We start from the raw sequence: 27,571 nt of genomic DNA on the forward strand, positions 1-27,571 counted from the left end.
TGTGCATTGTGTCAAACCAACCCAAAAGTGCCCCGAAAATGACACAAAAAGGGATGCGGCAGGGCAGAACAGGATGCTTGCAGGCTTTTTCAATGGTGTTCCAAACATGCAATTTCATTTAAACACACGGTGCCTTGGAAAGCAACCCCCCATAAATTGGGAGTTGCCTATACAGGACACTCCATGTTTTGCAAAAAAATAAAAAAACTCTCACTTTAACATAATGAACACAAGTCAGCCAAAGTTGAGTTCCCATAGAGGAGATATAAAGCCATTGACATTAAAGGAGTTTAAAAGTGCACAACATTTACAAGATGCTGCGCCATGCTGGACCATAGCTGTAATCTTGACGAAGATGTGATTATTAATCCATCATTAATATATGCCTTTTTGTTTACAAACATATCATGCCAACTATTTCCTTAAGGTCTTAACTCTCCTCTATAAATAGCAACAGTTCCACTACTTCTGATACATCTCATAACACATCTGTTAAATTTCACTCACCAGTCTCAATATTAGCAATCAACAGTGGCGTAGCGTGGAGGGTGCAGCGGGGGCCGGCCGCACCGGGCGCAACATCTGGGGGTTAGGGTTAGGGGGCGCAAATCCACTGGTTAGGGGGCGCAAATTACTTGCCTTGCCCTGGGTGCTGACAACCCACGCTACGCCACTGGCAATCAAACCATTTTGGCTACCTTGCTTGCTGTAATCTGAAATTACCAGGCTGATTTACAGATTTTTAAACCCAAGGTACCATACGCACAAGGGAGAAACAGGACACACCACATCACACTTACAATGACATCCATGACAGACTGTGCACATGGAATCATAGAGATGGAAGGGACCCTAAGGATCATCTGGTCCAATCCCCTGCAAGGCAGGAATATGCAACTGTTCCATGCAGGGATCAAACCTGCAACCTTGGCTTTATCAGCACCATGCTGTAACCAACTGAGCTATCCAGGCATGCAATGGCAAAAGTTACCCATTGAATCTCTTTCTAAAGCTAGATGCTACACCACACACACACAAAAATCCAAACGTAGACCTAGCCAAACACTACAATGGTGCTATCTTTCAAATGCCAAAATGCCCAATCCCATAAACACACAGAGGACCACAGAAAAGGTCAATGCAACTATCTCTGCAGGGCAGAGTGTTGAGGCAGAAGTCCAGGGCCACATTCAGCAGAATGATCTGGAGCACCTCCGAAACCAGCAAGGCTGACTTACCATATTTTGAAGCGAAGTAATGCAACCGTTAGGTCCAGTGCTTTTTTTCCTAGAAAAATAGGTGCCGGTACTCACCGTGAAGTTGTTACAGTAAGTGCCACACTTTTTAACAACAACAACAAAAAGAGGTGCCAATACTGCATACCCTTGAAGTACCCCCTGGAAAAAAAGCACTGGTTAGGTCTGTAATTTAAAATTATCTAATTGCCTGACAGAAACTTGTCAGGCAATTCCCTGCCCCAAAGCAGGGTAGGGAAGTGAGGTGCTCCACACAGACACCCCAATAATACAGCAGGGTTGGATAAGAACAGGTCATGTACCTTTTAGATTTGTTTTTAAGTAACTGCAACATCACTGTTGTTCATTTCAGCACAGCACCCCATAAAATCCAACAATATGGTGGTTTTGTGCATCGTGCAGCAAGTTGGTTAACTAAAATACAGTGGTACCTCGGCTTACATACACTTCAGGTTACATACGCTTCAGGTTACAGACTCCGCTAACCCAGAAATGCTTCAGATTAAGAACTTTGCTTCAGGATGAGAACAGAAATCATGCTCCGGCGGCGCAGCTAAAATGGTGCTTCAGGTTAAGTACAGTTTCAGGTTAAGAATGGACCTCCGGAATGAATTAAGTACTTAACCTGAGGTACCACTGTACTGAAGAAACTGTGGCCGCATTTACGTTAGGATGTTTTCACGTTTCTGTTCTGTTTCACATATTGGTGTGCTCCAATATACCGAACTGCACATGAAAGCTGCCATGCTAAGCCCACTAAACTGAGGGGCTGTTGTGTGCTTCATTGTGTGTGTGTGTGTGTGTGTGTGTGTGTGTGTGTGTGTGTGTGTGTTTTAAAAAAATCCAGGTTGGCTCATACATGGATGACTTCTATGGGTGAGTAAGCCTTCACAAAAATAATAATGTCATAGGTGGCACTTTTTTATCTCTTTGCATCACCTTGTACACAATGCTTTTCAATGGAGTCACTTGGCATCCCACATTCACCTATCATTCATCAAGTGAACAGGAGTGAAGTGTGCAGAAATCAAGTGTGAATCAGGCCTTTGTTGTGAAGAAATGGGGCCATGACAGTGCTGCACTGCAGATGTTATCAACGTGAGTTTGCAAGGCTTCCACTACTTTTTAAAAAAAATCAAACTGCTTTTGGGAAGAAACATTTGGAGAAGGGCTGCGGCTCATTTGTACAATGCAAGCAGAAGGTTCCAGCTTCCATTCCCAATATATCCAGGAAGGGCTCAGAGAGGCACTTGCCTGAAACTCTGCAGAGTTGCTGCCTGCCAGAGTTGACAATATGAACTAAATTTCTGGAGCAGTGCTCTGAGTCATAGAATCATAGAATTGTAGAGTTGGAAGGGAGCTTGAGGATCTTCTAGTCTGGCCCCCTGCAGCGCAGGAATATGCAGCCATCCCATACGGGGATTGAACCTGCAAGCTTGGCATTATCAGCACCATGCTCTAGTCTAACCAACTGAGCTATCCAGGCATAAGGCATTTCCTTGTGCCCCTTTATAGTGGCTTCTGCCTCCCCCTGTTGGATCAGGCCAGAGGCCCATCCAGTCCAACATTCTGTTCTCACAGTGGCCAACCCGATGCACACTTGCCTGGGAGCAAACCCCAGTGAACAAGACTGTGTTGTGAGAACCACTTACTCGTGAGTCAGCACTGCTAAACTTATTTGGCTTCCTTCTGAGTAAAAATGCATAAATGTGCTAATGTCCATATTCTCTTCTCCTAACATAATTTGACATCTAGAGAAAGATGATTTTTTAAAAAATAAAAACAAATTAAAAACAAATAGAGACCTAAGTTTTAATTTTGTACTGTCATATTTATTCTTATGGTCTATAGTTGTTGTTCTGAGCTGCCCTGAGAAGGTTGGCAAATAAATCTATTAAATAAACATAACAGGCAAATATGTGTATTACGTTTGTCCCCCAGGAAACAATCATTCTCTTATAGAGCAATCCCTATTTCACAGCTACTGAGAGTGAGCCCCACTACGCTGAGTGGGGCTTAAAACCAGGGAAAGATGTATAGGATTGCCACTGTAAGTACTAAAACCAACTAGCACCGAGATGGATGCAGATCTATGGCTCAAACAGAAAGAATCATGAGCATGAAATAATTTCACCCATTAAGAAGGGCAACGCAAGCTTTAATTAGATCGGGGAGGAAATTTAATTTGTGTAAATTCAGAAAATATATTCCATGGTGGGCAAGTGTTTTAGTAGGTGAGATCCGAGTAAACAGGCCGTTGTTCATTTGAGTGCTGCGAAGAGCATGCCAACACCAGGCATCTATTAACTTCATTATAGATAGGCATGCAATGCATATGTATTAACATCTTACCATACATAATTCTGTGGCCTTTACGGACGCTGCTTCAAAAATAGTATTTATTTATTATCCACTTTTCCCCTTGAAGGAATTCAGGGGCGTAGTCTAGAATCATTAATATTTAATTAAAACATTACAAAATTTAAAACTATGATAAAAATGCCTGGTGACCAACAATATATTTGACTTACTTGCGTATGACCCCTTTTGGCTTTGATGGAAATTCATTTTGCCTTATTCACCAGACCCAGACCCTGGAGGTTAAATTCCTGTACCTTTAAGGACTGAACAGAAGTCAGAATTTTCCCAGGAGAAGCTTTTTGCAACATAGTGATGCATTGGCCATACCTGCAGCAACGTTCTCTTCTCTGCTAATTTTAAAAGTAAGATTCAGAAGGTACACAGGGCATCTCCTTAAAATAGATAAGGCTGTTTTAAATCTTGTCTATTTTATCTTATCTATTTTATTTTATCTATAAGAATCATCTATTTCAGTCAGTGTAGATAATATTGGACTAAATGGACAAACAGGTCTCATCTGCACTGTACATTTGAAGCAGTATTATTGCACTTTAAACAGTTACAGACCCTCCAAGTGTCCCTATTTTCCAGGGACAGTCCCAGTTTTACAGAAGCCATCTCAGTTTCTGATTTGATCCTGCAATGTCCCACTTTTCCTTAGGACGTCCCTATTTTCATTGGAGAAATGTTGGAGACTATGGAGTTATGAGACACACACACACACAAGTCAATGAGATAAGTAACTATACAACCTTTAGAAGACGTCTGAAGGCAGCCCTGTATAGGGAAGTTTTTTTAATGTTTAATGTTTTATTATGTTTTTTTATATATTGGAAGTTGCCCAAAGTGGCTGGGGCAACCCAGTCAGATGGGATGGGTGTTGTTGTTGTTGTTGTTGTTGACTAGGACATCCCTATTTTCATCAGAGAAATGTTGGAGGGCTTCCCTCCAAGAATATTGGGAACTGTAGTTTGTTATGAGTGCTGAGATTTGTTACGAGACCCCTATACCCCCTGCACAGAGCTGCAGTTCTCAACATGGTTTAACTGTCAATCCATCTTCACAAGGAACTCTGAGAGTTGTAATTCTGTGTGCGAGTCTCCATCACAGGTCTTCCCCATCAATGACAGGCTTGATCCTGGGACCTTCTGCACGCATTGAGCTATGGTCTCTCCAATCATACACTGCCAGGGCTAAGCAATACTAGCAAGGATTTGAAAAAACCTGACTTAACCTCCACAGTAGAGAAAGACAACGCAGAGCCTGAAGGGTTGTATTCTCCCACATGAACTTGCCCTCCAATTAAGATCTCTCTCAGAGTCCCTTCTCCAAGTGAAGGGCTGGGGCCCGTGGGTGGAAGCTGCCAAAAAGGGATGAAAAAATAGTAATTTTCCACTTCAGAACATTGTCTTCTTTATGCCTGGGAGCACTGTAGCATTTCGTGTATTTTTTTCCCCCTCGGTTGTTCATACATTTGGTGGTTTGTAACTGATTTATTGTAAGTTGAGTGGGTATGATTGCTTTTGATGTATTGCTGATATTTTGTTGATTTTTGGGTTGCAGCAAATATTAATCCTACTCAGAGTAGACCCACTGAAGTTAACAAACGTGACTAACTTAAGTCTATTAATTTCTACAGTACTGTAGAAAGGCAGAATACAAATACAAATTTGAATTGAGTTTAATTCAATGCCTCTTCCCCCAATTGCCTGCCTTTAGAGGTCAGCCAGCTGCCCCCCAACTGCAGAGAGGGCCTTTTCTGCGATGGCACCCAAATTCTGGTTTTCTCTCCCTAAAACTGTATGCCTAGTACTTTCTTTTACTATTATTTAGGTACCAGATAAAGTTTGTCTTGGTGTCTAGGTCCTTTAATGGTGTCTTACAATATTTGCCTCTTATAAATGGAGTGACTACTATTTTATCCTGGTTGTGTTTTTTTTAATAAAACAAAACACTAATGTGCTTGTGGTTGTTTTTACCTGCTGTTTAATCATGTTTCTTTTATGCTGTACTGTTCATGTTTTATCAAACTGCCTTGAGGCTATTGTGAAAGGTAGGCTATAAATACCTCAAATTAAAGTGAAATGCTTTTAGACCAAGATCTATATGCATGCATTCTTTCCAATGCCATGTAGAGTCCAGCAACAGCAGCATGTGTTTGTGAGTTAAGAGGTGGATTCAGTCCTCCATTCTCCTACGATTCCTGTCAGTTTCAATCCCATTCTAAAAGCTTACTGCAATACATCTGGCACCAAGTTTTATGTCAATGCAGCTGGCCTCAAATCCCTGTAGGATGATACACAAGGATAGTCATCCCTAGACTTTCTTCCTGCCATTTCTGCATTCCACCCTTTAGTCAGCTCAAGAACAGCAGCTGTTCGTGGCACTGTGTGCCACATCTGATAATTATGGCTACTGCCAGCATGGCAGCTCGGCCCCCAACTACTGTCCTACATTGGCTTCCCTACACTCTTTCATTCTTATCACCCATGCACCGTTTAATATCATGACACTGCCATGTCCATGACCATGACATTGCCTTGGCACAGAGTGGAGTCTCATAATAATATGACCCTTAGCAAAAAAGGAGCTAAAGCAATTGGGAATTCCCAGTTACAGGAAAAAATATGTTACAGATCTTTCTTTTCTCCGCAAAAATTAATCTCTGGGTTCTAGCCCCCCACCTTGGGCAAAAGATTCCTGCATTGCAGGGAGTTGGACTAGATTGCCCTCTACAATTCCATGATTCTATTGCCAGATGGGGACGCGGGTGGCGCTGTGGGTTAAACCACAGAGCCTAGGGCTTGCTGATCAGAAGGTTGGCGGTTCAAATCCCCGCGACGGGGTGAGCTCCCGTTGCTCGGTCCCTGCTCCTGCCAACCTAGCAGTTCGAAAGCACGTCAAAGTGCAAGTAGATAAATAGGTACTGCTCTGGCGAGAAGGTAAACGGCGTTTCCGTGCGCTGCTCTGGTTCGCCAGAAGTGGCTTAGTCATGCCGGCCACATGACCCAGAGGCTGTACGCCGGCTCCCTCGGCCAATAAAGCGAGATGAGCGCCACAATCCCAGAGTCGGTCATGACTCGACCTAACGGTCAGGGGTCCCTTTACCTTTACCTTTATTGGCAGATGAGAGAGTACTTTAGAAGCAAATTTACTCTTTGCATTTGGGGGTGGGGAGCTGAATCTGACTAGCACGCCAAACCCTTCCTCCTGCCCCTGTTGGCCAACTTTAACAAATGGGCAGCTCTGCCCAAATGTCAATTACGTGACGTCATGACAACTTGGAAGGCATCTTTGAAGTCCATGAGTTATTTCAAAACAAACTGCTTGTAAATAGACTTCAAAGTGATGGTAGCCATACCTTTACCTGCCTTTCACCTGAGGTCTCATTAATCTGGGAGTAGCAGGAGGCTAGTTGAAGTCACCTTTCTTATCAAGATGCAAAAACAGGGCTAGCACAAGAGGACAGTGATGATGAATGTTTTGAAACGGAGATGCCTGATCATTTGGAAAGACATTCAAATCAACTCCACATTTCTGTTCCTGACAGTGTCCCACTTTATAAGCAATCACACATACACACAGTTGTTCCTCCTTAACTGGCTGGAGTAACCATTTATGGATGCCAATACTCTTGAACTAGAACTGAACTAAGAATCAGGGAACGGAACATTGTCTCATTGCCAGTTGGCCAAACTAACTCATAACCCTTCCATTATTTACCCTATGCCATATTATTGCTTAAACCAGCATAAAATGCTATGTATCAGTAATTCCCAACCAGTTGGCTGGAACCCAAAATTGAGTACAGAAGTGAACTCCAAACTCCATGATACATTGAATGCATCTTCATAGTTTAAAAATACAATACAAAATTACTGTATGGGACCTAATCCAGATTTGGAACGTGGTGCAGGTGCAATGGGGTCAATCCTTTCCCCACACAAACCTAGCACGTCCTTGCACAATATTTGTCCCAGGAGGAAAGCAACTCTTAAGAGGTTTCCCAAGAAAGGAAGCTCTAGCACAGGGAAGAAAGAGTTAATCTCCCTCCACCCATGACACAGGCCCAGGTCAGTACCCCCTACAGCAGTTATTTTAAATGCACACAAAATGGACATACCTGCAAATATTCTTTTAATGTATAGGGCCTATAGCTTTGAGCCTAAGCTTCCAGGATGTTAAATGTGTTTATAGTCGGTGCAGCAAAATCCACATTGATCATATGTGAATGAATAGTGTTGAATTTGGACCTGGATCCAAATCTGTGCTATACTGTGAATCCACTCAGTGGCCTTTGCAAAGCCCCCCACCCCCAATTTTGTATATTATTTGAGGTCTAAATGAATGCCCAGGGTGGGAGGCGGCAGCATGCTCCTGGCCTCCCCTCCTCTATGCATTTGTACAGAGCCCTTGCCTGTACAATTTTATATGTGAGCCTTCCTATACACGTCCTAATGAACACACATAGGTCAAGGAACCTGCCACTACAATGCCACACACACACCTCAAAAAACAACACCAACCAACCACATGCACACACGCTCATTTAGTCCTCAAGTAACATCTAAAAATTCCCTTGTCTGTCAGCTTCACTTCCCATTTGCAAAGTGGTGACGATGAGACAAGGATTTCAAAATGTCTCAAATGCTAATCATGCTCCTAATAATATTGACTTCCAGTCAGGGGGTGGGACAAAAGGATGCACAAGAAGGCACAGTGAGTGCTGCCTCCAGGTAATCAGCTGAACATTCTTGAGTTTGGTAATGGCAGGTATGCAATTCCTGTTTTCCCACTCACTTAGAACTTCATGCAGTACATATAGATTCTAAGATATACTCAGAGTCGAGAGTGGATTTCATGCTCTTTATTCAGCTCATAGTGGTGAGGAGGAATGGAAGTTTCCCCAGAATGTCTGCTTTATATACATTATTTACACAATGGGCCCCACATGATTGGCTATTTCCGGGATTCACCTGTAGGCCAATCAGGTTGCAGAATGACTTCCACCTGGAGCTGGATTGGGTGGCTTCTGTGGACCAATCAGACTGCTGCATTCTGAATCCTATTGTTCTAGGACCAATCAGACTGCTGCCTTTTGGATCCTATTCAACTCAGTACAAAACAGATTCACTTCTATATTAGAGTAAAAACAGCATCACATGGAGCAAGTCACTTGGGATGGCAAAATGTTCAGAGATCCCAATGCAACAGTGAACCAATCTTAGAGGTGCACATTGCATTGCAACTGAGGATACTGAGGTGCTTCACATGATTTGTTCACAGCTACCCACATGTGATCAGAAAGTTGTGTTTCAACAACCACTGTGGTACTGGGAGAGGCCTTCTGAATGGGACAGTACTGCCCCTTGAAAAGGCAAGGTGTCTAGGGTCTACTCTGATCTGCCCTCTCTTCCCAGAACTTGTAAAAGCTGAGGATGACTAAACAAGGCACTATAGGGTGGTGGTGCAAGGCAAAACAAGCTTAATAATAACAAAATATACAGACTTTGAAACTTTGACTTATTTTGCTCACTTTAAATATTAAAGAAAACCAAGCAAGTCACAAAATATTTCCCCTTGAAAACAAATAAGTAAAAGTTAAGGACCAATATGCCTCCTTTCCCAGGACCCAGATATGAAAGTCAAAATATATTTAACCACCGCATTTCTAAAAGTATATTCTCTCGACTTCTTAAATTAAATTGCTTCATTGTGTCAGTCATTCTGAAATGTTTCTCATGCCATTCAGTGATAGGAATCCCAAGAAGCAAGCAAGGCAGATGAAGGAAAAATAGAGGGAAGGAAAAGAAGACATTGTTATTTGGAAAAAGGTGGCTAAATGTTCACATACAAATGGCTTTTGAACAACTCAGACACATCAGTGTTAAGAGAAACTCCAAGCACAGACATTCTGTTTGCTTTTCAAACTCATTTTCATCATATGTGAAACTGAATATTAAGAATTTTATTCAGAAGGTGATGAAAATTCCAGCTGATACCACAGACTATTCATTTTCCTAGGCAATCAAACACAACTTGATACATTTTGCATGATCCACCACAGGCTTAGAAGCTACAAAACTGCTTGACTCTAATCATGAAATTAAACGTTTCATGTAACAAAAGAACACTTGCACTATGTGAATGAAGTATGTTAAATACCCAAAACTAGGACAATGCAACAAAAGTAAAGTATGAATTAAGTTTATTTGTAGGGTCTTACTCCTGGATGCAACAATAACTCACTATTCCAATTTCTTTCAGTTTACTCATTAACAAATCCAATCAAGATAACTAGTGGTTAGCATCCTAATGTCTCTAAAAATTAAAGCATCTTGCAATGTTTAAATGGCAGGTCCTTTTGTTTTGGCTTCACGCTGTGGTGAGGTTTGCACAGCAAGTTACTCAGAAGTAAGCCCCACTGAGTTCAGTGAAACTTTTTATCTAGTAAATCTTCTTAGGATTTGCACAGTCTTATTTTTGCTAAAGCAGGAAAGCATTTTAGTCATTCATCACTCATCATTACAACTAATATGCCATAATGCAACAAAGGAAAAACTGAGCGAAATATGTTACTTGGTACTTAATTCAAAGCATGATTTAGCCATCATCAACACAGTTTATTTCATGGCTGTGTAAACACTCCAATATTTGTTCTTAAAGGTCAGGCGCTATATTTTGTGCATAGCTTGTTTTTTTTCTCAAGAATCGTAGCATCATATGCAAATGCTGCCTCAGACAAACTTTAGAACATGGACCAGTCATTGACCTGCTACAGTACATCAACCACTGTCAAAGAAATCTATTCATGCAGCCACCACACGCATTGCCAAGTCTTTCCCACCTTAAAATCATAACCTATTTATCCTCCTCTGAGTCATAACAAACAGAAGACGATCGATCATATTCAAGACTATTCCTCAGGGCTGTTTTACAGTTTAGAGGGGTTTGCCTATATTTCACATTAATTGATCAATTAATTTCACAGCAGACGCATACCTCAGGACCACAGACTACTTGCGGCATATATTAAAGGCTTAACTAAGGCAGAAACAGGGAGCAGAAACCAGGAGAGGGGAACCATTATTACCACAACAAAAAGCTGTAGGAGTGTGTGCACTGGTGTGTATGAGAGAGAGAGAGAAGCTCTACAACTTTCAGAAAGAAAAGTATACATATACCAAAATCCACATCCAGTTGCTGCATTGCTAACAGAGTGATGCTGAAACTAAAAGATAACATGAAGCACCTGAGCTTTTTATTCACACTTAACTAGGCAGCCTCCATCCTAATCAAAACTGCTGTACTGTACATGTCTTGCTATAGAATATTTGCATTTTGCACTAAGTTGTGCGTCACCGCACCAGGACCAGAATTTCATTTTTCTCGGATTTAGGAAAAACAGCAACAGCATGTTATAAATCACTTTTTTAAAAAGAAAGAAAAAGACTAAGGATAATGTGGAGTGGGGTGGTGAGTAAGAACAGAGATCACCTAGGAGAGTTATGCTTATCCTGTACATTTCCAAAGGCCTCTAATAATGTTTCTTATCTATTCTTATTCATTCCGGCTGGACCCCATGAAAGGGAATCTGCAACATTTTGGGGTACCTAGGCATCTCAAAAAGCTCCACCATCTCTGAAACATCTAGAAAGAAGCTCGGCATAGCATCCTCCTTGGAAGAAGTCATCATAAAGTAAACTGGACAACTATCCTGAGAAGCAACCTCTCTCTCGCTTGTGCCTGGAGGGATCTAAAGGAGTCTAAAACATTCCTGTGTTCACTTCTGGTTATCCTAGGCTGTGCCTTTCTCTTGCTTGCAAGGGGAGGGGAAGGGGACCTTCTATTCCTTACCCCTCTTTTGTTGATGCAACATCTTTGTTATTTAAAAGGAAATCAGGGGGCAAAAAGGGCCTTTATTATTTAGGTCAGTTTCTCCGACTGTCTTGAGTCCAGCCTCAAGGCATCCTCCTCACCCTATCTGCGTTCAGCTGGTCAAGGAGGCAAGTGCTTTCTGCGGGAGTGCTTTGATGTGCTGTTTTCTTATACATAAACTGGGGAAGAATGCACCGTCTTCCTTCGTCCGTTTGCACGAAGGTCCTGCGCCTTGGCAAAGTTGCCATGGCCCAAGCGTGCTGTCCCCCCACACCGCAGTGCCTGCAAGTGGGGAGCAAAAGGTTGCCTTCCAGGAGGAAGGATCAGCGCCAAGCTAAACCCACCACCACCCAGCCCACTACCAACCCTCGCCTCGTCCTGTGCAGAAGGGAAGACCGAGCTCGATCGCTCGATCGCTATCTCCCACCCCCACCCCCGGAGAGCTGAAGGGGCTGCTGGGGCATCCAGCCTTCTTTGGTATTCTGGGAAGGAGCTGCTTCTGTTTGCTGCAGCGGGGAAGCGGACGGAGCCAACACACACACGAAGGGAGCAAAACGTCTCCCTCTCTCTCGGGATGCAGAGTTAGTCCCTTTGCATTGGAAGTCTGAAGCCAGGGAGGAAGGAAAAGGCTGCCCCCCAAGCACCAGCTGCCAACCCTGCTGCAGCTTGTTGGTGTGTCAGCGGATGCTTATGATCTACTACACTGCAGTACCAGCGTCGAGAGCCTCCTGCTTAGAAACTGCCACTGCAGGGCAGGCAACACCAAAAACACATACACACACTACACGAGTCTTTCCACCCCACACCCCTGGCTCCTTTCTAGGCTCCCCACAAACCTCCACAGGCTCTTGCCCACCAAAGCACTGCTAGGGACGGCAGATCCCCGCCCAAGACCACACAGGTGATCCCAACTATCCAACTCGACAGGCTTGAGCCTGCGTGTGTGTGTGTGTGTGTGTGTGTGTGTGGACGGGGAGGAGGAGGGGGTCTGTCTGGCTGTGGCGCCGCTTCCTTGGGAAGACTCTCCTTCTCCCAGCCTCCCTCCCTCTCTCCCCAAACTCTCTCCATTTGCCAGCGCTGTCCTTCCCCGTTGACACGAGGGAAAGGGAATTAAGGGGGGTGGTGAGGCTTGGAGGAGGCGGTGGGGTTGTGGGGCTGCCCTAAGCACCTGCAATTTGCATTTCCTTATGTAACGTCCTGCAAGTTTCCCGGTTGGAGCTTGCTGGGGTTGGAAGCTGACAAGCAGACAGGCTGGGCTGATCAACAAGGCGCAAAAAAGTGAACCTAGACAGGCGCGCAAAAAGCTAGGTCATTTTTCTTTTTTAGAACCTGGGCTTCATGGGTTAAGGAGGCAATGTGCATTGCATGACTTCCTTCCACATGTGGCAAGTCAGCCTTGCTGCTGCGTATGGAGACAGAGGGGGGGCTCCTTCTCCTCCCTCTGAGTGGGGCCTTGGGCTTCTGCCCCCAAAGTCCTGCTCAGAGAGACTCCACTGCACACACACACACACCCCTCTCTGCCTAAGCTACTGTTGGACAGGTGGACTTTCTCTTAGTTCCCTTCCAGGCACAAACTCCCTGAAAGTGTTTCTCTCTTTTCTCTCTGCCACCAGGTTGCAGGCTAGGGGGAATGCGGGGATGGGGAAGGGCAGCTGACGAAGATCTGGTGAATAAACACAAAGAGCTGGGTTTTGCAAGGGTTTCTCTTCTCCCCCCCCCCGTCCACTTTAGAAGCACGAGCCACGCTTGCAAGTTGAACCGAAAGTCTCAGGCAGGGCGCCCTCAGGTACACCCACCAGTCGCGCAAGGCCCTGAGACCTCTGCTGGAAACTGTTGCGGGGAGCGAGGAGACCAGGAAAGAAATGGGGGTTATGAGACACTGCTACAATTCCATCTTCCGGTTAAAAAATGTCAACAAAGATCTAAGTTTTCTCTCCCCACACCCACCCACCCTCCCACCCTCTCTCTTCCCTGTTGGAAACAATTCATCCAAAGCAGATTTTGGCGAATTTCCTGCAAACAGAGCCTGGCTTATTTGTACACCGCGCTGCACGCAAGTCTGCACCGGCCTGCTTTCCTGTTTCCCCCTTTCTCCCCTCGACAGGACTGCAGACCTGGCGCTATGGGGAGCAACAGACGAGAGTAACACAAAGGTGGGGGGGGGACTGACTGACACACACACACACACACACACACACACACACACACTGTGATGCAGTGTCTTGCTTACCAGTTGGGTTCTTGTTCTTCTTAAGACTCTTGCCACAAAGACACTGCAGCATATGCGATCCTTTGCTGAAAATGTTCCAAAGAAACCACATTGATTTGGGCGAAAAGCAATCCTGCGCTTATACACCCTGAGAAAGAGGAGATCCTTGTGGTTGTTGCATAATAATAAAAATTGAGATCAGGGTCTCCTCCAGAGGGGCACCAGTTTTATCATTGGCCACCACAACAAAAAAACAAAAACAAAACAAAAACAAAAAAGAGGAAAAAAAGATTAAATCCTGATCTCCCAGGGTGTTGGGTTTTTTTTTAATCCCCTTATTTTCCTTTCTTTCTCCCCCCCTTTCCCCCTCACGTGGTTAATTTCTTTCAGACTTCTCAATGGATGCGTTTTTCAGCCAGGGTGAACGGTTATCTCCCTCCTCCAGAACGACGCTGGATTATCACCCAAAACTGTGGAAGAAGAAAAAAGACATAGATCCTTCTCTTGCTTGCCTTCTTGTTCCTGTTCCTTCTCCTCCTCTCTTTCAGATGGAAGCCAACCAAGACATGAGGCGATGAAATTCCAGCCAAGGCCAAAAACTAACCCGAGACAACAGTAAAGCGCGAGAGATCCCCACAGAGGAAACCATAGCCTGTGACTTGATGGCTGGGAGGTTGGGTGGATCTGCAGAACAAAGCCAAAGCAGGATGCATCCTACTAAAAGACTGCCATAGTGCAGCCCCTGGAAGGGAGAACGCACAGCGCCCGGATCTCCTCCACCACCACCCAGCTCAAGTCTGATGGATGAAGGCAGGTGCTCCCCTCGGAAAGTGCTGGTTTCTACCATCAAATCATCTCAGGGTTGTATGTAATTGTGTGGCACCTGCGGTTCCCAGTTGCACAGCAGATGCAAATCTTTAGCCCTTAGCATGCAGGCGAACCACACACGCGACAGAGGCAGGTCTCTTCTCTCTTTCTTTCTCTCTCTCTCTCTCCCTGCTCCGTCCAGCACTGGCGTGCATTAGGGGGAAACGGAGACGGATCCTCCCCCCTCACGCGCGCACACACACACATAGACAGAGAGAGAGAAGGAGAGAGAGAGAGAGAAAGACGCAGGCACACACTGGATTCTGCTCCTGAGCCTGGGCTATGAGTTACAGGCTTTCAACGGGAGTAGGAGGAGTTGAGATTTGCATGGGGAGCCTGGCTTTCCATGACGTAGCCACGTGCTCCCGAGCCTGTCACCAGTGAGATGCTTCAGCCAGCCCAGGGAAGGCAGTGTCACTGCAGTCTCTGCCTTGTCCCCCCACCCACCCACCCAACCCCCCTCTCCTCCGTTTCTCTCACCTAGCGTGCTGCAGCTTAAAATGCTGGACCCAGCCTGCCACTTGTACACTCCAGGGAGAAGTGCATCCCTGCATGCTAACCAAAAAGGCAAGGAAAACCCACACACACAGTGTGACACATTCAGAGTTGGAGGGAAAGGGGGTGGGTGGGAATGAGAGATTCCTTGGAAGACCCTGATCACCAAACGGAGAACCACAGAAACGTAGAGTTGGAGGGGACCACGAGGATCATCTAGTCCAACCCCCTGCGATGCAAGAATCTTTTGCCCAACATGGGGCTCGAACCCACAGCCCTGAGATTAAGAGTCTCATGCCTCATTCTCTACCGACTGAGTTATTCTAACAGCAGGAGAGAGAGTTAATTTTACTTGTCTAGACCTGGGGCTTAGAGGTATGCGGGTGGTGCTGTGGGTCAAACCACAGAGCCTAGGACTTGCCGATCAGAAGGTCAGCAGTTCAAATCCCCACAACGGGGTGAGCTCCCGTTGCTCGGTCCCTGCTCCTGCCAACCTAGCAGTTCAAAAGTACGCCAGTGCAAGTAGATAAATAGGTACCGCTGCAGCAGGAAAGTAAATGGCGTTTCCGTGCGCTGCTCTGGTTCGCTAGAAGCGGCTTAGTCATGCTGGCCACATGACCTGGAAGCTGTACGCCGGCTCCCTCAGCCAATAAAGCGAGATGAGTGCCGCAACCCCAGAGTTGGTCACAACTGGACCTAATGGTTAGGGATCCCTTTACCTTTACCTTTAGACCTGGGGCTGCCAAAATGAATCTAAATATTATCTCAAAGACACCAGAAGAAGGAGAGATCATATGCCTACCCCATCCAGGCTTCCTCCTGATGCAAAAGATCCTAAAGGAATTCCTGCATTGCAGGGGGTTGGACTATATGACCCTCAGGATCCCTTCCCTTCTAGGAAAATGCCAGGAGATGAGTAGCACATCAATAGCTGCTGCAATCAAGCCCAAGAGAACAGCTGCACATTGGCAACTTCCTTCCACCTTGGAAATGTGCACTTCTTGTTGAAAATGTTGTTTATATCCTGCACTTTTCTTCCATCATGAAACTTGTGGTGATGTGTAAGGGGGTCCCCAGGTGGTCTCTCATCCAGGCATTTGCCAGACTCAGGTCTGCTGAGTTTCAGCTAAATGGCTGTGCTACATGCCCTTAGACAATGCCCTGGGACCAAACTTTAGTGTCTGAAAGTCCACTGTTGCTCTGCAAAAAAAGGTGTTTTGGATTTAGACCTGGGATCAAACATCTATGCTGTCATGAGCTCATGAGACTGAGGCAAATCCTGGTTCCCTACCTGTAAAATGAGGGTAGAAGTGTCCTCTTTCACTTGGATGTTGGGCTAATGAAGAAGGTTAATATTGCCCCAAACCATGCACATCTTTATAATGCTATAAACAATAGAATTTATGGCATGAATTGCAAATATATACAACACTGATTTTGTTATTAATACAATTCTATATAATGCTTGCACTTATACAGCTGAGGTTCTTTAGACCCCACTTCCTCATTAAAACAAGAATGGCCCTAATCCTTGCTATCCTAATAGTGAAAACTGCTTTTCTGGGAATCATTATTCCAAGGTGTCTGCTGCTGCTTAAAAGTAAAGGTAAAGGGACCCCTGAACATTAGGTCCAGTCGTGACCAACTCTGGGGTTGCAGCACTCATCTCGCTTTATTGGCCAAGGGAGCCGGCATACAGTTTCCGGGTCATGACTAAGCCGCTTCTGGCGAACCAGAGCAGCGCACGGAAATGCCATTTACCTTCCCGCCAGAGCGGTACCTATTTATCTAGGTACTTTGCACTTTGACGTGCTTTCGAACTGATAGGTTGGCAGGAGCAGGGACCGAGCAACAGGAGCTCACCCCATGGCGGGGATTCAAACCGCCGACCTTCTGATCGGCAAGTCCTAGGCTCTGTGGTTTAACCCACAGCACTTCCTGCATCCCACCTGCTTACCTGAGATTAAATCCATTAACAAGACAGAGGTAGGAGAGGAAAATTATGGCCAATACAGTCTCTAAGCAGGACTTATAACTGCTTAAAAACTGAAATCCCAGATGTGACAAGCATGTTACAAACCTATCCACGTTCCATTCCCAGTTCCTTATATTCTCAGTATCATGCTTATCTTGACATATTAGCTCTACCAACATGTACCTCTTACTTTAGCTTTTAGTTCTTGCACTACTGTGTGAAGAACTTCCTCACAAACTGTATATGCCACATAGCTTAGTCCTAAGGAACATGGTTCATATGCAGACAGTCCCAAATTTAATCGCCAACATAGACAGCTAAATGCTCAGGTAGCAGTTGCTGTTGTTGTATTTATTTATAGCTCAGTTGGTTAGAGCATAGTGATGATAACGCCAAGGTTGCAGGTTCAGTCCCCATATGGGACAGTTTCATATTTATTCCTGCATTGCAGGGCATTGGACTAGATGATCTTCAGGGGTCTTTCCAGCTCTACAATTATATGATTCTGTTTTCTGGCTTTTCCTCAGAACAGAGACTCAAGGCAGTTCACAAAAATGGAAACAAAACAGGTAAAACACAGATATCTAAAAAGGCGGGGGGGGGGATAGTTTAAAAGTAATTAAATTATAAGGGAATGAAAATGACATAAAAACAAATCAATTTAAATGCATAGAACAGCCCTTTCCTTAAAAAGAGCCAGTTCCCAAAAACCTGCCAGTATAAAAAGACTAATAAAGTCCTTGCCTGAAGGCAAAAGGAGAACAAGGAGGGAGCCAGTCTAGCCTCTCTAGGAAGGGAGTTCCAGAATCTGGGAGCAGCCACTGAGAAGGCCCTGTCCTATGTCCCCACCAGATGTGCCTGTGAGTGTGGCAGAATGAGAATCATAGAGTTGGAAGGGGACCACAAGGATCTTCTAGCTCAACCCCCTTGCAGGGCAGGTATCTTTCACCCAATGTGGGGCTCGAACCCACAGCCCTGAGCATAGGAGCACCACAATAAAATATTTGAGGGGGCTGGGCCCCCACAAAGTTAATGGGCATTCCCATTCAAATGGGGTGTGTGCACTGTGTCATGAAATCAATTAATGTGGGGCAGAGCTTACCTGGGCCCCCACAATTCAAGGCCCTGGCCCTGAAATAAAGGGTCTCATGCTTTGCCAACTGAGTTATCCCCAGAGAGAGATTTCCAAGAGATCTTCTACAAGCCCATTGATATCAAAACTTCCAGAGCTGAACAATTAATTACAGTGGCATCCTAGGCCTGTTTACTCAGAAGTAATTCCCATTGAGCTCAATGGCCTTACTCCTTAACAAATGTTCTTTGAATGACACTGTGAATCTGAGGAATGGCACTGGAATATGGCAATGTAAAGTACAATGTTACATTTTTAACAAATTATTTTGGAATGAGACCTGAATGACTCCTCGGTCCTGTATACCTGAAGGAGCGTCTCCACCCCCATCGTTCAGCCCGGACACTGAGATCCAGTGCCGAGGGCCTTCTGGCGGTTCTCTCACTGCGAGAAGCCAAGTTACAGGGAACCAGACAGAGGGCCTTCTCGGTAGTGGCGCCCACCCTGTGGAACACCCTCCCTTCAGATGTGAAGGAAATAGGCAGCTATCCTATCTTTAAAAGACATCTGAAGGCAGCTGTTTAGGGAAGTTTTTAATATTTAGTGCTGTATTTTTTTTAACACTCGATTGGGAGCCGCCCAGAGTGGCTGGGGAAACTCGGCCAGATGGGCGGGGTATAAATAATAAATTATTATTATTATTATTATTATTATTATTATTATTATTATTATCCAAATATCATAATAGGTTGTGCTACTTTTCTAGAAAAAGAGGTGCTGGGTTCTCTTAGAATGGCAATGGCGCCCACCTGAGAGGGGCAGGAACTAAGTTCCGGAGAGTTCCGGCTGAAAAAAACGCCCTGATAATATGGGACTTTAATTCATTGGTTTTCCTGAGACCTTGAGAATTCAAGTGCACCATGACTACTGTATCACCCATATCCATATTCGCATTGACACAAATTCTAAAAGTTTAGTTAGACACAGCTTACCTTTGCAGAAGTTATGCTGGTTCTCTTTCAGCAAGACTTGGTAACAATACCTTTAGCATTACTTTCCACCAGTGTCCCTGGAGCAGATATTAAGCTAACAAGTCTGTAATTTCCCAGATCCTTCCTGGATCACTTTTTAAAAATTAGAGTTTATATTGGCTGCATTCCAGTTCTCAGGTATCAAAGTTGCTCTCAGACAAACTACAATGATTTGTGTTAGGAGAGAAGCCATTTTATACTTGAGTTCTTTCAAAACTCGTGGGTGGACACCATCCAGACTAGTGATTTCTCAGTTTTTGTCATGGAGGCACTTCGTATCTTGCCACCAACATTGCCTCAGACTCCCTATCCTGTGAATGTCCGACCAGGCACAGGTAATCTTCCACAGCGGAAGCAGTTGCAAAGAAATGGACTCGACTTCCCTTCAATCTCCTTAGCCTTCGTTGACTCAAGCAGTCACTTAAAGCAGAATTGAAAGAAGCCTTCTTCGCGATCCTGTCAGGTAAGAAGGCATCCATCATGAAGGCTAAGGTCTGCAAATGTGAAAGTGTGGCGCGGGGAGGGCAACAAGCAACTCTGCTTGACTGGACTCCTGAGGTAAACTCAAGAGGTTCCCACATCGACCTGAACTTTGATATCACTATTCAGGGTCATAGACAAGAGTAACTTGTGCTATTTTTCTAGAAAAAGAGGTGCCAGAAATCACCATAAACCTCTCCCTTGTTCTCTTAGAATGGCAATGGCGCCCACCTGAGAGGGGCAGGAACTAAGTTCCGGAGAGTTCCGGCTGAAGAAAAGCCCTGCTTGTCAATGGTTTTATCTTTAAGTTTTGCCCAAAGCAAACTTCTACTGTATACATTTACACACACACACACACACACACACAGAGCTACAGCATATTATATTGAATTGCTCATGGGTGTTGTGGTGTTAAAAGTACCCTAATTTACCTCAGAACTTCTTAACTGTTGAGGAAGTGCAACAGTTTTTCAGTGTTGATTAGCTGGGGATGGGTTTCATGGTGGCCTTTCTTGTGTTTTGTTTTGTTTTATTTTGTTTGTTTGTTTTCTTTTCTTTCTTTACTTGATCTGGTGCTATTTTCTTGCTCTTTTAATTGTTCTTATTTTACTTGTATTTTATCATTATAAACATTATTTATAGGATTATATATATTTTTTTCTATTATTATTATTTTTCCGACATCATTGTGAGGGGGGAAATCAAAGGAGACTTGCAAATTTATTCCTAAAAAGGTGTTTTTTTAAAAAAAAATATTACAGGCAAAATCTCTTAAGTCAATTTAATGGAAGAGTGAAGCAGCACAAGCTTAATAGCATTGATCTAAATGGGAGATTTTATATTATTTTTATATTATTTACTAATTTGTATACCACCTTGTACCCACAGGTCTCAGGGTGGTTACAACATAACATCACAATATAAAAACAAATGCCATCTTTTTTTAAAAAAAACACACCTTAAGGGTCATCCAGTATATACTGAGGATCAAACCAATGTCATTTCATTCCAAAATGACAAAAACAAGAGGTCATATTCGACTAAGTCATACTCTGAGCAAACTGAATGAAATAAATGAATTTAAGTTACAGGAATCTGTTTATTTTAACAGGCCTGTTCTGAACACAAGTAATGTTGGATACCACTCACCAACTATAAATTAAACTATGCCCATTCTTATTAGTATTATGCTGATTCCAGTGTACTGTAAATGGATGCTAATATTTCAATAAATATTTGTTAAATTTACAGTGCAATCCTATGCACATCTACTCAGGATGAGCAAATCCTATTGAGTCCACTGAGACTCATGTGAATTTGTCTGCGTGTCTAGAACTGCAACCTTAATTCCATTTCAAATCTCCTAAAATAAGTTATTTTACACATAAGGAGTTATTTACTATATATTCCTTCTTTGCCACACATCCATCCATTGACAGCACTTCTTGTTGCTTCCAATATTTTGCCATCAGTATTTTAAAAGTGCCCAATTATGTACTTTTCAAATTGGGATGTATTCAGATATATAACTGAGGCTAACCCAAGTTTGTGACAGAAACAAGAGGGTGTGCTCTCCTCTGGGGAAGTATTTATACAGTGCAAACAATTTATTATACTCCTTTCCTACCCTACATGCTCCCAAAATGGTTTCCAATATATCTGTAAGAGAAATAGAGTCGATCTCAGGGTGTTGATACATGATGTGTATCATTACAAAATAATCCTCATGTTTTCTGACACTGTATGTGGCATACACTCCGCAAGCTCAGGATTAGTACCATACTATTCAGATTTAGAAGTACTTATACAGTAAAATGAGGCATAATTTTCAATTTGTAATACAGCTACATTTAGTGGGCGTAATGCTGAGAACTTTGCCATGGTTTCACAAAGTGTTTAAATTATGTGCTTTGTTAGAAGCCATTAAATCCAGTCCTCCTTTGCTATTAGGCAATACTTCCCAATTTGATTTCTAATGACTTAGTACCTAGCTTTTTGATGTCTGAGTTTTTTAAAAAAACAAAAACCAAAAACAAATGGATCTCTAGCTTTGCTAAAACAAGCATAACTATGTTCTGTTCTCTGTCTTATGAGGATGTTCCAATTAGTGCTAGGGATAAAGTTCGGCTATGTGTCATTTTTATATTTCCAAAGGGAAAGACTAACTAGGTTACAACTCAGCCTTGTGTAAAACATCTCAGGTTATATAGGATAGTGCTTTTGTGTCTCTTTGTTGCCTGAGATACAGAAAGCAAAGTTGTAACCTTCTTAGCATGCAACAGCTTTCTGTTATAGGACTGAAACTAACCACAGCAATCGCTTACTGCCAATAATTTTTTTCAGATATATATTTAATTACAATACTACTACTACTACTAATAATAATAATAATAATATCTTACAATATAAAGTGTGTAATTCAAATGTATGCATATTGCACTGTGTGACTCCATAGCTTGTCCAAATGCAGCACTACTGTACTTTTTCTGATTTTCCCCTCCTTATGTGCCTGTGTTAATAAAAATTAGTAATAAACTTGCAGACTAGTCAAGTGTTTAACAGTCTGGCTTGACCAGAATAGGAGTGTTTAGGATGCCACAGAAGTCATTTTGATTTCTAGCCAGCAAGAATGTAGCTGAAGAAAGGAGTGCCACCGTGCAATCGAAATTGTTAATGGCTTCTAATGCCCTGCTTCAGGGTACCTTCAACTAATTATTGCATAAGCCTATCTTAATCAACATATTCATTGATTTGTCAGAGGCTGAAAAAGCATTCTGCGACACAAACCTGGCAAGTGTAAGACACAACTGCTGCTCAGCTAGGGTGTTGGTCGTCCACAGCTAGCAAAAGAAGTATCTCTTCATTACACAGACCCATGAAGACATTTGACCTAGAAGCTTGTCTCTGGGTCAGGAAGGACCACCTAGCTTGCTTCAGCCTACTTGGTGTCAAATAGGTGTGGGGAACCTCAGAACAGTCCTCGCCCTTGATGCCTTAGGGCAAGCCCTTCTCCCCAAACCACACTACTCACTAGCCCTGCTTGAAGTCATCTCCACCCTTGCAATACTTTGATTGTACAAAAGGTTCCCTATATAATCCTGGTGGCACATGCCTTTACTCTGAATATTCTACCACACTCGTTCATTCAACAATGTGTATTTGTACTGGACCTGAAAATGTTTTTATAATAATAATATACCGGTAATAATAATTTTATTATTTTATTATTTATACCCCACCCATCTGGTTGGGTTTCCCCAGCCACTTTGGGCAGCTTACAGCCTATATAGAAACATAGTAAAGCATCAAACATAAAAAAACTAAATAAAGATTGAAGTACTTACAACCTGCTATTTAAGGCTCACATCACAAGAGTGATCCCTACCACACTTGTTTCTAATTCAGAGTTTTATGTTTGATATATGTTGTTGAATCGCTTTGGAACGTTTTATGACAAGCAATTAATAAATGAAATGAATAAATATTATTTGATAATTTTATAGTTACTGTTTTTAAATCCTGTTTTAACCACTGCCTTATGTAAACTGATAAGTGGTTTTTGATTAAGTGGTATATAAATAATCATAAAATCATCATCGTGCCAAATAAATAAATAAATAAATAAATAAATAAACAAACATACAGACTGAATATTGCTATTGACATTTGACATGGAGAGGGATAATCTTGTAGCAAAATTACAAATACCTAAATACAGACCGTCATTTACCCTCACTAGATTTAACGTGCTGCCATCTGCCTTATTGCAAGGCAGATTCGAGGGTAAACCATACGCGGAACGAGTCTGCCCCTTCGGCTTGATGGAGGTAGAAACTGTCTCTCATGCCTTGTTACACTGCCGTTTCTACGGGTATAAACACTTGTTATTTATTACCCCTGCTATGCAAAAATCTCCAAATGAATCCAAACTTCAATGTCTAAAATCCCTGGTAGAGGACAAGAATCCTGAGATCATGTTAAGGGTAACCAAATTCTGTGTGATTGCCATAAAACTTGGAGAACAAGCTGTGCTATCATAATGATTAAGGCCTTAAATGATAATTTTAGGTTATATGTTACTGACTAAGTTTTGATTTATATATTTTTTAAACTGTTGCTATATCTGTATTGTCCCTGTTATACCTAATTGCAAATTCAAATGTATCCCTATTGTGTTTTATGACTTCCTTGATATTGTATGTGGGCTGGAACTGGTCTGTGACCAAAATAATAAAATTCATTCATTCATTCCTGCAGCATAGGGCTGGCTTACACATCTGCACAGATTACTTGAAGACTGACAGCTGAAAGTGTGAACTGACTCCACTGAAAAACATTGTGTTTGAATGCATGCAAAAATTCAATCTCAGCTTGCCCATTCACCCATGCAAATCTTCATCACTTGCTATCCTTGACTAACATCCATATGTGAACCAGGTCTGAGTCTTGTCTCCTTTCTTGATTGGTTAAAATGGGATCCCAGAAGCCATTCTGTCATCTCCTCCCAAACTTTGTAATGGCAGTCAGGCTGAGACATATTTCCAAATAGCAAATAAGGAATGTCCTTCCCCTAAGATATCCCTATTTGACAAAGAGGACACAGCCAGGCACAGGATTAGATGCTAAGCATGAAGCATCCCCTGCCAGTGGAATGGAATAGACCTAGATCCATTGCTAAAAATAAAATAATGATATTGAAAATATCCCACACAACCCAAAGCCACATTCTGTCATCTTGGAAGAACATAGAAAAATATGTCTTTCCCTGTGTGCAAAAGAATTTTTCCTCAGAACCTGGATACCATGGCAATAAGTGCCACATTAAAAAAACAAAAAACCTTAGATCAATAACTATGCTGTCACCATGTTAAGTAAGAGGCAAGAAGGACATATAACTTGCAGATAACTAATCAATATTTTAATAAGCTTCCAGATGAGGAGCAATATTTAAGCTGCTGGTAACCTGCAGAGTACTCTGCCTTCCCGAAAAAGATGAATGCTTGCATAAAAACCTATAATTATTTTTATTTAGGAACGTGCTTAACTCTGCCACACTGTAAAGCAGAGTTGTCTGCACAGCAATTTAAGGGGACCAATTAACATTTATGCTCCCTCTTCGTTCTCTAGTGACAAAGGCTGCAATCCTGTGCACTCTTACATGGAAGTAAGCACCACTGAATAGAGCGGGACTTGCTTCAGCGTAAAAATGTATCAGAGCGTGGTGCACAGTTGAAGCTAGACATTGCAGAGGATGCAAGCCTGACACTCCGCTCTCACACAGTAATGGCCAATACAGTAATGAGAAACGTGTGAAGTTAGGTCATCGGGTTATCCCCATTCTGCCTCATTGGCTCTTGCTGCTTATAGGTATGGGGAAACTTGGAGGGCAATAATGTTAAATTATGTACTTTCTGTTACTAAGGAACAAAAAGGAGGAGTAGACACTCGGTTGCTGCGTTCAAGGGGAGCCATCGTATCTACTTCTAGTCTAAGACCTGCTTTACATAGTATGTTTTTAGAAGACATGTTATTGAACCATGGCATAAAAAGGTAAAGGTACCCCTGCCCGTACGGGCCAGTCGTGACTGACTCTAGGGTTGCGCGCTCATCTCGCTCAAGAGGCCAGGAGCCTGCGCCATCCGAAGACACTTCCGGGTCACGTGGCCAGCGTGAAGAAGCTGCAACTGGCGAGCCAGCACCAGTGCCGCACACAGAAACGCCGTTTACCTTCCCGCTATAAAGCGGTACCTATTTATCTACTTGCACTTTTAAGGGGTGCTTTTGAACTGCTAGGTGGGCAGGAGCTGGGACCGAACGACAGGAGCTCACCCCGCCGCGGGGATTTGAACCACCGACCTTACGATCAGCAAGTCCTAGGCACTGAGGTTTTACCCACAGCGCCACCCGCGTCCCGAACCATGGCATATATGTATGTAAAACTACTAGTGTTTGTAGCTGTGCACCGTTCTATTGTGCCTTCCTCACAAACCATGCATTGGGATCCTCCATAATGATCCCATAATAATTGGCAAGGCAGCTATGGCAATGGCTCACCTCACCAAAAGGGTATGGGAAAATGTGATGCTAATGTCCAATACCAAGATGAAGGTCTACCCGGCTTGCGTGTTGAGCACGCTGCTTTATGGATGTGGGTCGTGGGCAACTTACAACTGCCAGGGATGGAGAACCATTTCAATTCAAGGGCCGTATTCTCCCTGGAAGTCAGCCTTCCAGGGGCCACAAGCCAGAGGTGTTTGGGCCCAAAGACAAAAGGGAACAGAATAATAAACATGGATCTTAGCTTTGCAAGGTAGGCTAGTTTCTACACCACCCCCTGTACTGAGGCAAGCAAGAAGCATTATCAGAGTTCAAGGACACATTCCAGGTAGGCAGGAACACCCAAGGAGGGTGCAAAGAAAGGCTGGTGAAGGCTGTGTGGATAGGGAGGGTGTGTGACCTCAGGGAGAGTCTTAAAGAGAAGCCTGGAGAGCTGGATTTGGGCCCCAGGTCTGAGGATCTATATCCCTGCTCTTGACTTCGGGAGGGAGATGATGCATCTTGCCATCATTTGAAACATGGCTGAGAAGATTCCAGGCTAGGAGGTACATGCCAGTTCTCAATAGCTTCAAGTTAGTATTAAGACAATCTGAGTCTCTGTTTCACAAGGTCTGGGTTTTTTAAGGGGGAAATGACCTGGTTCATGAACGGAATATTTCCTTATATGTTTTTCATACAAGATGCACGTTGATCTGCTATTCTTCAGAGCTCGTGGATAAACCGAAAGGAAAAAAGAACATTCAGCTCAAAGCTCTTGCAGAAGATCGCTGACTTGGGGAAAATCCATAGGACTGCCTCTTCATGACAAGGCCTGTTGGAACATCATTTAGGGCCGTCTTCACCACACAGGTTTCCTGATCTGTGTTCCAGTGGAAGTATATTTTTCCCTCTCTCTTTCCATGATCACACAGATGAGCAATAAGGGAAATGTTGCCATGCCAGCCTTTGCTCTAGCCACGGAAGGAGCACCATCTGTTATCAAACCAGAAAGTTTGGCAAAGTCCAAAGAGATTATTCATGCTCTGCTAGGCTCTGGAAGTGGGCTATAGCTTTGGAAAGGGCAATATCTGTAGCAGAGCAAATATGGTTTGTATACATTTGATTTGTTTCTTGTTTATTATTTATTAAATTTGTACACCGCCCTTAGTCCAAAGATCGCAGGGGGGTTCGCAACGTAAAAATACAAAATGAAAACACAAAATATGTAATAAAACAAGACAAAACAATACCCACCCCCAGATGCATTTAAAAGTTATAGAATGGGCACCAGGCACCATAGGCTGCTTGTTTGTTTTATGCATGCATGTGGGGATCTTCAATGGCAGACCGAGTTGCAATGGGGATCAAAAGAAACGTCTTGAGTCACTAGGGGCCATAAGTAGGGCTATTAAATACCTTTTCTGCAATGGGACCAGTGTTGCCTAATCTACAGAGATGAATTCCAGTTGACATAGGGTAGAGAAATGGGTGCAGCTTTTTGCATCCAAGCCTTAAGTTCAAACGAGCTCTCAATTTATTAGATTGCTTTCAATATAGATGGGGGAGCGGTGATAATGCTGAATTTAGAACTGGTTAGGGATCTGAGGCCAGGTAATGTGGTGGTTTTAACAGGCTCCTTGTCATAATTGTTGATTGTTCCAAATGGAGGCATGGGATGTAAATGAGATTTGGTGGATGAATTATGGTTCTTGAATTTGGAGTCATCATTAATGACTCTTTGGGTCCAGTCTCACTGGATTCCAGCCCATGTGGGGATTGACAGTAACATGCTGATAGATTGGCCTGACAAGGATGTTTGGAACATTAAGCAATTGACATTATTTGCCTTATATCGAAGTTCAGTGCCGGACTAAACAGCAACTTAAGAGTGACTAGCAAGAGCCCAGAGAA

The 27,571-nt window shown here is 43.3% G+C and overlaps 1 protein-coding gene across 1 annotated transcript in view; it reads right to left on the reverse strand.

Moving 5' to 3' along the window:
• FGF14 (fibroblast growth factor 14) overlaps window positions 1-13,790 on the reverse strand; it is a 299,695-nt gene extending 285,905 nt beyond the window's left edge. Inside the window, exon 1 of the mRNA XM_081198649.1 lies at window positions 13,726-13,790. Within this exon, the coding sequence (XP_081054775.1) occupies window positions 13,726-13,777 (52 nt within the window). The 5' untranslated portion in view covers window positions 13,778-13,790. The remainder of the gene's footprint in view (window positions 1-13,725) is intronic.
• Window positions 13,791-27,571: the final 13,781 nt, after the last annotated feature.

Source organism: Podarcis bocagei (assembly GCF_964188305.1).
Source record: "Podarcis bocagei genome assembly, chromosome: 6".
In the NCBI taxonomy this organism is placed as follows: Eukaryota; Metazoa; Chordata; class Lepidosauria; order Squamata; family Lacertidae; genus Podarcis; species Podarcis bocagei.